Raw genomic sequence first — 12,761 nt, forward strand, 5'->3', positions numbered from 1 at the left:
TATTGCCAACAACCCAGTGTTAATTTTAGTAATACGCAAACTAATTCATCAAAAAAACAATATTATGAAAACGATATTATTAAGAAACGTAGACTAATAGGTTGTGGCTTGCTAGCAGTTATCAGAAGTGGTTTCTGAAATTATACATCGCTGAATTCTTATTGAGTCATGAATGTCCGCTGAATTTTAGTCACTGCAGTAAAGGCCGAGCCAAACCTAACGCTCGACGTAACACCGTAATAATGTCCCAGACATAACACCGTCTTACTAAATCCGTCATACAGAAGGCGAGCTGGCGTCTGGCATTCAGCCCGTCTCCTATGGATATCAGGTAGAGTCACATCTATGGGTTATGTTGTTCAACTGCCATCAACAAAGCAATGGGACGGGTTGAGTGCTGGATGCCGGGATGACGTGCATGTCCGTAGAGGCCTAACCGGGAGCTAAACGTAACACGTGCATGGAAAAGGCCATGGCAGACGGACAGACTGACAAATCTGGCTACTTCACTGTATAGATGAAACATATCCGTGTGAAGTACAAAGAAAAATAAATGCACAGTATGGTGGGGATACACTATGATTGGCTGAGCCGAGGTGTTATATTTAGGCAAATCAGAATTGAAATCCCCATTGCACCGACCGACTTACTTATTGATACATTTTTTGGGCATTTGCCTTATTGAAATCATCTTATTGAGTATTTGTCCTAATGAAAGAACTGCACAAGCTATATAATCCATGGGCATTTCTTTATTAAGGTTAGTAAGGCTTTAAAAAGTAGGATTAATGATTCCAATTAAATACGTCACGAAAGTCTTCCACAGAGCATTTTAATGCTTTGAAACACCTCGTTTTCACCTCAAGACCGAAGCTCACTCGTAAAAACAAATTCGCTGACTTTGGTGGTGTGTAACAAATGTATGATCAACTTTGCAAGTGATTTTAATTCTGCAACTCCATTCTAGCCAATCAGTGACAAGTATACCACTGAGCCAAACACCTCTGAGCTTATTGGCTCCCGCTTGACCGCTTCAGAAGTAGTAGCTCAGCATGACATGCAAATCATGCTAACGTCACATATGTTCCTCGATGACCAATTACAACGTATTGTCGGAATGGTTCGCCAGCGAATGAGGAAAAGTAATTATTCCATTATCGCTTTGAAAGGAAGTTCATACTCTTTTTGTTGTTATTTTTTTCCTTGTGTATAACTGGAGCCAGGTAATGCCAGGAAACTGTAGAAAAAGTACTACAGATAAAAGGTACCTCCATGGTAAGTTTTCCTGGAAAATATGTTCATTTGTAAATATTCCGGGACCACTGTAGGTCACCCTTGACCTTGACTTGATGTTCATTCTTGTACACTTCCATTTTTTTAGCTATTGCTAAATTTCCTTGCCTTTCCCATTGGCTGAACATAATACATTTGGCCAACTTGGGTACCCAAGCCTGAGAGAAAGGGTGATGTGGACCCAATGTTTCAGGAGACAAAGTCGAGAAAAACTTTCCTAAGGACGGCATTCCTTCCGTCCGGCTGGCTTGTTTCCAAAAATGTTGTCCATCTCCGCCACCAGCGCAGCTGTCAACTTAGGAAGCACCTGTGTAGGTCAATCAACAATTTTCAAGTTAACTTCCTGGAAGAAATTTAAATAATTGTGCATTTCGATATATTGGGGAAAATGTTGAGAGAATTGAACAGGAAATTGAAATTTACATCTTTAAATTTACAAATTGAACAAGCAGAATGAAAACAATACGTCTCAGGACCATAATATTTGGTTGATACGCTACCTGTATAGCTCCGAGGTTCTCGATGAGTTGCTCCACCTTGGTAGCCCTCAGGAGCACCGAACTCACACCTTCATTGTGAAGGCACCATGCTAATAGAACCAGACATTGAGCAGGCACCATGCTAATAGAACCAGACATTGAGCAGGCACCATGCTAATAGAACCAGACATTGAGCAGGCACCATGCCAATAGAACCAGACATTGAGCAGGCACCATGCAAATAGAACCAGACATTGAGCATCAGTTGAGACTTTTGACTTCGTGTAATTGTCGCACAATGTAATGATGGCTCTGCATGACATCCATAAAATGAGAACATCGCTTTACTATGGTAAAAAGTTGAGTCTCTGACATCATGCCCGAGGCCCATCATCACATTGTGCACTCCAGCCTTTCAGTGATGCTTTGTGGTTCCTTGAGACGTCCCTGCTGCCTCTTTCCCTCCTCAATGAGCACCTTTTCCTTGAGCCACTGATATCCCTGCATCGAGTGAAGAGTTTAAACGAACAGGTATGACGTATTCATGTCGAAAACCCAAATTCCCTTCAGCATCCTTTTTGTAAGTAATGGGAGAAGGTATAACCATTTCCTCTTATTTGCTGTACCAGATCAATAATACTTTTAATTGTACTGGATAGTTCATCACCACCATGCACATCAAGAGCGAGGCTCATGGAAGAGTAAGGATGAACTGACAGTTGGGTAGTGGGGGAACAATTGGGCACAAAAAGGAAGGGAATAAACACCCAGAAAAGGAAGAGAGACACAAGATGGGAGGAAACACTGACACGAACAAGTAAGAGGGGACAAATTTGAAAACACACTCTTTCATAGCAATGCTTCAGATAAAGTTTATCATGGTTGTGATTTCAACACCTAAAGGTGGTTATATGGTTGTGATTTCAAACTTTGCTAACAGTTTTCTGCATTCCCACAGTGATTCTCTTTAAAAATATGATATGTGTGAACCATTAAGTAGGTAAAGTGGTGGCTTTGTTGTGAGGACTCTGGGCTGGTATCCCAGTGATTGTGGCTTGAACTCTGATTTAAGCAACATATAAAAAAATACTTTATACGCCTCATACCCATGTTCATGCAAGCCTGTAGTACATGGGCTTATGTTGGGAAACCAAAGTTTGTGGACCGTTTTGCTAGATTCTTTGCAACAAGGCTTAAATCACTCTAAATAGCATATAAAATAAAAAAATTGCTGTTGCCAAATTTTCACGACATCTTCATGGTGGCCATCTTTGATTTCAAGATGGCCACCATTTCGGACCTATTTTGCCTTATATCTCACTTATTAATCAAGGTATCAGCACAAGAATAGTGTCCTTACCCACATTTTCGGGGTCAAGGAAGACAATGGTGATAATCAAATTTCAGCTGGATGGCCAACATCTTTATAATTTCAAGATGGCCGCCATTTTTAATCAAAGTATGAGCAAACATAGCCTAGTGTCTTAGTCTGAGACAATTGATGAAGACTAGTTGTGGTGGCTAGCAACAATCATAGACTTAAGCCTTTTCTGAAAGCAATGCTACAGTTTGTTAATCAGTTTGTTTCATCAAACAACTCCTATCAAAAATCCAAACGACGGGCTCTCTACTGATCAAACACAATGTCATTCCCAATAGGCTGGGCATCAGTGTTGCAGCATTTCTCCAAATCAGCATCACAGTTACACAATTCGGTACAGACTACATTCCTAGCTTTGCATGAACACCTGCGTGAACACAATTTGCTAGGACTCTTTGCAGCTCGTCCACAGCCACAGCGAACAAGTTGGAGAATTGAGGCTGGAGCAATTGCAACCTGCGCCAGGACTGGTCTCAATTCGCCTCCAACAGTTTCCCATCCCAAGGTGTTTGGGTCGATCACAGTTCGATTTAGAGTTAGATCTTGTGCCCACGTGTGTGCTTGCAAATGAGCACGCTGGACCTGCTCTTTCCAGGCACCAGCAGTTGGTGTTAGTTTCTCGACTCCCTGATCAGCCTTCAGCTGGCGGAATAGGTGCCATCGTAGTTCAGCAGCACTTCTTATTGTGACACCTTTCGGACATAAGAGGCGACAGAAATACTCTTCACATCCTTCTAGAACAGCATCAGATGGTTTATCACCCTCTCCAAGCTGAGCAATTGCTGACACTACTGTTTGACTACTTTCAGTGAATGCCTTGAAGCAAGTTGTTTTACTCTTGCCCTGAATGTGGCCAGTGGTGTCACAGCCAGTGAGAGCATGCCAATTAACAAGTGCTTTTGCCCTCTGAGCACCAAGCTGTTCATAGATTGGCCTTAGTAAGATTTTCCGACGGTTTTTTCCAGTGCCCATGATAACTGCAGCATCACTTCCTAGGTCATCACTTCGACGTAGAGCAAGTAACAACACATCTGTGTCTGGGGAATAGATACTCACAATGAATCCTGTTTTCACAAGTTGCACTGCATGCAAAATCATGAGTGTGTCAGCTTCCTCCTGGCTACTGACCTCTTTAGCAATTTCACATTCAAAATTGCTCTGGACACTTCTCCTTGTCACTGTTACAATCTGCATGGAGGATCTACTGTTGATCAATCTATTTGCCAGGAAGAGTGTCAGTGAATCCTTTGTGACATTACTAGCAAGGAATGACTTGGTGTCCTTGATTTTGGTTTGCTCATCAACAATATAGTTTTTCACTGCCTTGGTCTTGCCTCTACGACGTTCCCTTGTTCCTTCCTTCAATGATGCATCAATTGTGTAATTGTCAAACCCAACCCGAAGCTGATCATAAGCACGTCCTCTGCATTCGGCTAGCTGTACATACGCTGTGCCTAGCTCCTTGCAGTTCTGAAATTTCTTGACACTCATTAATTCTTGCAATAGCGCCATTCCATCAACAATTAAGCATGTCCTGGGTCTTTCTTGCACATTCTCAGGGTGTTCTGCAAGTTCTTCAGCATGGTCACTTGAGTTTGTGTCATCACTGGATTTCACAAGACCCTCCAGGAGTAATATGATCTTGCTCTTGTCGGTGGTGGGGTGGACCATTCCATTTGGCTGGAGAAGAGTTCTATTGGTATTGGACAGTTCATGTGCCCCTACCACTTCCTCTAGATCCACTGCTTCCCTCGATGACCTTGCAATGACTAGTAGTCGAGCAAACAGGGATGTCGTCACTTTCAGTGCCACTACCTCACTACCAGTTTTCACCAACAGGAATTTGCCGACCGAATTCCAAGATGGCAATGTCAATTTGGTCATTGTCGACCACAGGTTTTGGTTTCCCTTTATTCTCTTTTCTACAAATGCACTGTAAGCCTCCTGTCCGAATTTCTCTGCATTAAGAATTCCTTCCTCCACAGCTTTAGGAATCACCTCAATTGCAGCATCTATTGCTGTCCTTCTTGCCTTTTTGCCATGAATGACAGAAGGTTTTTGGCCTTGACCATCGGTAATATCACAACAAATGTTCTCACGGATCTTCTTTAACAGCCTGCCCCTGGTGATGCTGTGATTCTGAATACCATAGTCCCTCATCATGTTACTGTAGACCTCATCAGCCTCAGGTGTTGAGACAAACTGTCCATCATCGATGCAATCCTGTAATTCAGCGAAGAACTCAATTTCAGCTGATACAAATCTCTCTCTCTGTCCTAAGTCCCAATCACCACTTTGGTCACCTGCACAATTTTTGCGCTGTGGCATTTGCACGTAGCGACTCCAGTTGGAGGTCAAACAGCTCTTAAGGTAGTAGTAAGGGAAACATATGAAAATCTGTTAACTAAATTGTTACCAAAAAATTTCTTCACCAATATGTTTGTAAAGGTGTGTAATAACATGTGTTAAAATGTTGAAGTTCAACTCCCGTGGGAAACCCAGAAAAAAAGCTGTTGAATTCGGGTACCGAAAAATTATTTTCGAGAATTTTTATTTTTTTAATCGGCCCTTAAGTAACTTATGAGGGGTCAAATAAGGGTTTTTCATGATTCTGAGTTGATTGTTAACATTTATATTTCACCACAGACACTCCTTTGTGGAAAAATAATTTCTAAATATATCTCATTTTCTACTTTGCAGGACATGGAGTCTAGCAATATGGATGAAGACGTTACTCCACCTGTGCTCAATTGCTTCATCTGTGCACGCTCGGATACACCAGCTGAAAGGCTCATACAGGCAACTCCAAAGGGATACTCAACTTTATTGAAACGAGCATAAACTGTCGAAAATGTTACTGTTGTGGAACGTATGAAGGAGGCTCAAAAGGAAGGAAAACTGAGGTACCACCAGAAGTGTAAAAATGATCTGTACAACAACTTTGTTGCAACCACCAAGAAGTCAGCTCAAGCATCAAAGGCAGAGAAAGAGTCATCAAAGTTGAAGAGAAGACGCACTACTTGTGAGTTCAGTTCATCAACTGGCTGCAGTTCTAGAAGATCACAGTCAGTTGACCTCCTGTATAAGGATGTATGCATTCTTTGCAACCAACCAGCCCAGCTCTACAAAAATAATCCAGCACAAGCTAGAAAGAAATACAGAGTGCCAGATAATTTGACTGCAGATACACTGAAGGCAAGCTTGCTGAAGACAGCACGGAGTCACGGGGATGACTGGGGCACTGAAGTCACTGGACTCCTGGAAGGGATCAACGACTTGGTAGCAGAAGAAACACTGTACCATTTGCGATGCAAACTTATGTTTGCGAGAGGTGACCGTTTGTCCAAGACTGATGAGGAAGGAAAAAGGAAGAGAGGACAGAGGAGTATTGATGAGGAGCGAGAGGCAGTTTTTATTGAATTCTGCGAATGGTTAGACTCAGAATTAGAGCATGGGGTAATGAACATGGACCAAGTCCATGAAAGGCTGCAGGAGTTTGATCAGTCACCAGAGAAGAGCCTTTCTTATTCAAAGCATTGGCTAAAGATAAAACTTCTAGAGAAATACGAAGACACCTTGTATTTCACACACAGGAAAGAAGGGCAGATGTACTCTGTCTCAAAGATGGCACCGACAATATTCTGCGAGCCCATCATGCTAATCTTGACCATGGAGATGAGAAGACTCAGATCATAAAGACGGCACTCAAGTTCATATCCAATGATATTGCCTTGATTGATTTAGGTCCAAAGTCATACCCCACCACACACAGTATGACTGACATCGATAGTCAGCTGACACTTGTTCCTGCAAGCCTTCAGATGTTCTTGAGACCGATTGTCAAGACAGATGAAAGAGTTGCCGTTTGGGGGCAGAATTTTATTAAGGCCTGTCGACCTCGGTCTGGAGTATTGCCACACCAAATGGGGCTTGCCATACAACTTGATCATAGATTTGGGTCAAAATGGATGCTCAACAAGTTCCACCGGCTGGGATACACTGAGTCTTACACGGAGACACAAAACTACAAATACTGCTTCCTTAATAGTAGGAGTGGAGATGATGTTCCAGATACTTCTGGCACTCTTGACACCATTGTGGAGGAAACCGATGAACAGATCGATGATGAGGTTGCGGTTGATGCTGCGCTTGAGGATCAATCAGTGATGACAGCCAAAGTGCCAGCCAGTGAAAGTGAATTGTCAAGTAATGATCAGGTGGTCTTTATGGAGGTTGGGGAAACAAACAATGCAGTCACTCAGTTTGTTGGAGACAATATAGATTTAAACATTGTCTCTATTCACGGAAACACTCCCTTTCACTCAATGGGTTGGATCGAAGTCACCTCTCCGGCACCACCCTTGCCAGATCCACAGACAACAGCAGCTTTCCCCCAGGTGAAGTTGAAGGCACTCGACAAAGCTAAGATCCTGAGAGGAACCTGAGAGGAACTTTCTCCCCCATTTCCCCAGATAGTTTTCACTCATTAACCTTCAATGTTTACACTTTCCCCTCAAGTTATGTATTCCGTCATATTTTATAACACCTTTTTCTTCTTCTTCTTTAAAAGGCTGCTTTCGACTTGCTCACCAATTCAATTCATCCCAAAAAAAATATCCATCTCCTATAGTGCCTTTTTTCTACATTCCCTAAACTCTCCTGCACTCCATCCTCCATCCAGCGTCCTTAAACATATTTTTAACTCGAAGGTCACAAGAAACTCATTTTGCAATAAATGTTCGTTTCCCATAAATCGTACACTTTCAAAAATCCAATCTCACCCCTCCCCTCCAAATCTTCCCCATAACCCCTCCCCTCCAAATCTTCCCCATCACCCCTCCCCTCCAAATCTTCCCCATCACCCATCCCTTTCAAATCTCCCCCCTTGCCCCCTCCCTCCTAAACTACCCCCTCACCCCTCCCCGCCAAGACGCCCCCTCGCCCCTCCCCTCCTAGACTCCTGCCTCACCCCTCCCCTCCAAATCTCCCCCATATCCCATCCCTTTCAAATCCCTCCCCTTGTCCCTTCCCTCCCAAACTCCCCCCTCACCCCTCCCCTTCAAATCTCCCCACCCTCATTGCTTCTCAATTTCCCCCCTCTCACTCCCCCTCCTCAAAGCGTCCTCCCCGCTTCTTCCCCCTTCAAACTCTCACCTCCATCTCCCCCAACCTTCTGCCTCGCTCTTCCCCCTCCTCAAATAACACCTCATTGTGGCTCACCCAATCACCATCAAACCTTTTGTATGCCCCATCCTTCCCTTTCTCCGAGCTATTCTGAAATCTCTGACACACCTTCAACAGCTCTCCCTACCTCTTCCACCTCTTCCACATCTTACCCTACCCCTCCTCCCCCCTGTTCTGTATCTGATGCTCCCCCTTCCTCTTCATTAACGGTATGGACCTCAAACATCCGGGGCCTTCGTTCAAACTTAACTGATCTCTCCTTACAGGTTGCTTCTGTCAAACCAGACGTGATCTGCTTAACAGAAACTTTCCTCCTTTATGATGTCTCTGATTCCATAGTATCTCTCCCGGGCTACTCCCTCCTCCGGTATGATAGACCTGAGCCTCGTCCTGGAGGCGGGGTTGCTATCTTTATCAAAAACTCTCTTCCTCACTCGCCCTGCACTGCACTCTCTCCACCTCACCCCCAGGAATACCTCTGGCTACGGCTTCCCCTTCGCTCCCACCTCTTGTTCATATGTGTGTTGTACCGTCCACCAAACAGTGATGACTCCATCTACATCTCGCTGTCTGATGATATGGACCAACTTCTATCTACTCATCCCAACTCTCTCTTCCTCATATGTGGTGATTTCAACTGTCATCATGCCAGTTGGCTGGGTGTGGGTACCTATCTCACCAGCCATGGCTCCTCAGCAAAGGACTTCTGCGACTCACTGGGACTGACACAATCTGTCAATTTCCCGACCCGGATCTCAGTCAACGGAACATCTTCTCTTCTGGACTTGGTTATGACTAACTTCCCTGAAAATGTCTGCTGCTCTTCTTCTGCTCCGATCGGATCATCTGATCATGTCCTTGTTAAAGTGGACATCTCTCTGACCATCCTCAGGGAGCCTGCTCAGCGTCGACGAGTCTGGCATTTCACTCAGGCCAACTGGCACGGTCTTCAAGCAGCCATCAATCATCTGGACCGGTCTCCCATCTCTAACACCTCTGACATCAACTCATCCTGGGAATTCTTCCAAAGTAAATTGCTCTCTCTCATGCACAGATTTATCCCATCTCGTCTTCAGTTGTCATACCCTTCCTCCCGTCCATGGTACACGGAATCTTGTGGTGAGGCTGTTGCCCAGAAACAACTTGCCTTCATCTCCTGGAAAGCAAATCCAATGGAAGGAAATCTCATTTCCTTTCACAAAGCCCGAAACAAGTGTGTGTCCACCCTCAGGAGAGCCAGGAAACAATATCTCTCCGTTCTCAAGACCGAACTCTCTTATCTGTCTCCCTCTTCCAAATCCTGGTGGCGTCTGGTCAAATCCGTTTCTGGTGTTTGTTCCCCCTCCATCCCCTCCCTTACCTCAAACGGCTACACAGCTGACTCCGCACGTGAAAAAGCTGAATGCCTCAACTCTGTGTTTGCCTCTAAATCTTGTGTCCCAAACCCATCCCTCTCTGTACCAACCATACCCAGTCGTACCCTGCTGCTCCTGGACTCCGTGTCCTTTCCTCCTGACAAGGTGGAAAAGTTTCTGTCAACCCTCGACTCTGATTCTGCAACTGGACCCGACGGCATCAGCCCACGGGTCCTAAAATCCTGCTCTGCTGCTCTATCTCACCCTCTCTCTGTTCTCTTCACCCTCTCTTTTGCTCAAGGTCAACTGCCATCTGCTTGGAAATCAGCCAACATCACCGCTTTGCACAAAAAAGGTGCAAAAACAGATCCTAGCAACTACAGACCAATCAGCCTTCTCCCAATTATCAGCAAAGTCATGGAATCCATCATTGCTTCGGATATGAAATCTTTCCTCTTCTCCAATGGCTTGATCTCTGATCATCAATTTGGTTTCAGACCAGGTCACTCTACTCTGGACATGCTGCTTCTGCTGTCTCAACAATGGATGGAGGTCCTCAATGCCAAACAGGAATTTAGAGCTGTCTCCCTCGACATATCACGTGCCTTCGACACGGTCTGGCACCCCGCTCTGCTCACCAAACTCTCCTCCTTTGGTATCCATGGAAATCTCCACGCATGGCTGGCGGACTTCCTCTCTAGTCGTCGTCAACGTGTGGCCCTGAATGGGTTTCTCTCATCTCCTCTTCCTGTTCAGGCTGGAGTTCCCCAAGGCAGTGTTCTGGGCCCCGTGCTTTTTCTGGTCTTCATCAATGATCTCTCTGGCTCTCTCGAAAATCCTCTCTATCTCTTTGCTGATGACTCCACTCTCTGCCGCTCCATTCCTCTTCCCTCAGATCGGCAGTCTGCTGCCTCCTCACTCTCTGAAGACCTGGACAAAATCACAGACTGGTCAAACAAGTGGAACATGTCTTTCAATCCTGACAAATCTCACACTCTTACTATGTCTCTCCGAAAAGATCGACTGGACAACCCTCCCATCTACTTTCTCAACAATCCTCTCCAAGAAGTTCTGTCGCTCAAGATTTTGGGTCTCACTATCTGCCATGATCTTTCTTGGGAAAACCACATTTCCAAGCTGGCCTCCAAAGCCAGTCGCCGACTGGGCATCCTCTGTCGTGCGAAGTCCTTCCTCGGCACACCTGAGCTCCTCACCACATACAAGGCTTTCATCCGCAGCTCAATGGAATACTGTTCTCCCCTATGGGCCGGTGCTCCTGCCTCACACCTAGCTCGGCTTCACGCTGTTGAAACCAAAGCTTTCAGAATTATTGGAATCTCCCGCGATGAAGCTATCTCTGAGGGCCTTTCACTCACTCACCGCAGGCAGGTAGGTGGTCTTTCTGTCTTCTACCGACTCCTCTCCGGCCTTGCACCCCCAGCTCTCTCTGTGCTCTGTCCCCCAAATATTCCTACAGGTCGCACAAGATCTGCCAGCAACCCTCTGATGGTTAAACTGCCGAAATCTCGGCTCTCTGCTCACCTTCACTCTTTCATTCCTCTTTTCTCCCGCCTCTGGAACAAACTCCCTCACTCCCTTCAATCCCACTCCTCCCTCCAGGTCTTTAAAACAGCTGTTCACCACCATCTCTTATCTTCCCCCATCCAAAATCTTGATCTTTTCTACCCCCGCTAATTCACCCCAGATCCACCTTGTTTGAAATTCCAACTTCTTTCCTGGAAGTCCTGGCAGTGTCCATATGTTTTATACCTCTCCCACCGCCCCCTTCCCACGCCCCCCCCCCCCAAAGCCCTCGCCCTCTCTCAGATCTCTCGATGTCTCCATGTCTCTCGGTCCCTGCTCTCAAATGTTGTGTTTGTGTCCTTCCCCCTCTCTCCCCATCTTGTCTACCGCTCCCTATGTTATATGTTTTATGTGTCGGTTTGTCTTTCTGTGTGATTAATGTTCGCTCTTTCACGAGCCTCGATCTTGTATACAAAAAACAAACAAAAAATAACTGAAGTAAAGATTATTCCATTTACGAACAGGAAACAGATAGGAACGAACGCGATCATGTTTCTCCCCCTCGCTGAGCTTTCCTCCTCCCTGGCTCATGATCAGCCACTCCTCACTCCAGGTGACACACTCTGGGCAGCGGGGTGGGTGATCAAAGCCAACGATCCTGAGTTCCCACACTCCAACTGGAATGGCTGGATGAAGAGAATCCATGCTAATGATGCAAAGCAGAGCACACAGATCGAGTTCCTCCCAGTTATTGAAGGAGACCCTAATGACCTCAACACCATCTTCACCACTCTGAAAGAGGATCCTTCTTCAGAGCATGTCTCTGAACCCCAGTGACTATGGATGGACAATAGGTGTGCATGGGTATGAGCCAGTTCCAACACTGGACCCCACGGCTCCTGAGGAGCTATTGCAGTTCACGAGCTGTAATTATCATGGAGATTGCAGCAACCGGCGATGCAGCTGCAAGAAGAATGGGGTCACGTGCATCTCGGCCTGTGGAGTCTGTAATGGCATTACATGCAGAAACTGCAGTCATGATGTTGTTGAGTCTGAAGAAGACATAGACAATGACTGTTGAAACTTCTGACATTGTGAATGAGAAATAACTCTTGAGTATTATATATGTATGTGAAATAAAAGCTACTTTGTGTGTAAATGTAAAAGTGAAAATATAAATGTTAACAATCAACTCAGAATCATGAAAAACCCTTATTTGACCCCTCATAAGTTACTTAAGGGCCGATTTAAAAAAATAAAAATTCTCGAAAATAATTTTTCGGTACCCGAATTCAACAGCTTTTTTTCTGGGTTTCCCACGGGAGTTGAACTTCAACATTTTAGCACATGTTATTACACACCTTTACAAACATATTGGTGAAGAAATTTTTTGGTAACAATTTAGTTAACAGATTTGTGAAATATCTCATAAAATGCCCTTACTATAGGTTATGTCCCTTGCAAGAAAATCTCCCTCAACGAGAAAGTCCACAAGGTTGAGTTTCCAGACACTGTTGTCACTGTTTTCCACAATCTGTTTAACTG

General features: G+C 44.9%; 1 protein-coding gene across 1 annotated transcript in view; it reads right to left on the bottom strand.

Moving 5' to 3' along the window:
* Positions 1–1,510: 1,510 nt before the first annotated feature.
* The window catches only part of LOC144891630 (voltage-gated potassium channel subunit beta-2-like), a 42,988-nt gene continuing 31,737 nt past the window's right edge, over positions 1,511–12,761 (bottom strand). The window contains 3 exon segments of the mRNA XM_078775280.1: positions 1,511–1,600; positions 1,794–1,882; positions 2,153–2,273. Coding sequence (XP_078631406.1) covers positions 1,511–1,600; positions 1,794–1,882; positions 2,153–2,273 — 300 coding nt within the window.

Source organism: Myxine glutinosa, chromosome 4, assembly GCF_964187855.1.
Source record: "Myxine glutinosa chromosome 4, kmMyxGlut1.1, whole genome shotgun sequence".
In the NCBI taxonomy this organism is placed as follows: Eukaryota; Metazoa; Chordata; class Myxini; order Myxiniformes; family Myxinidae; genus Myxine; species Myxine glutinosa.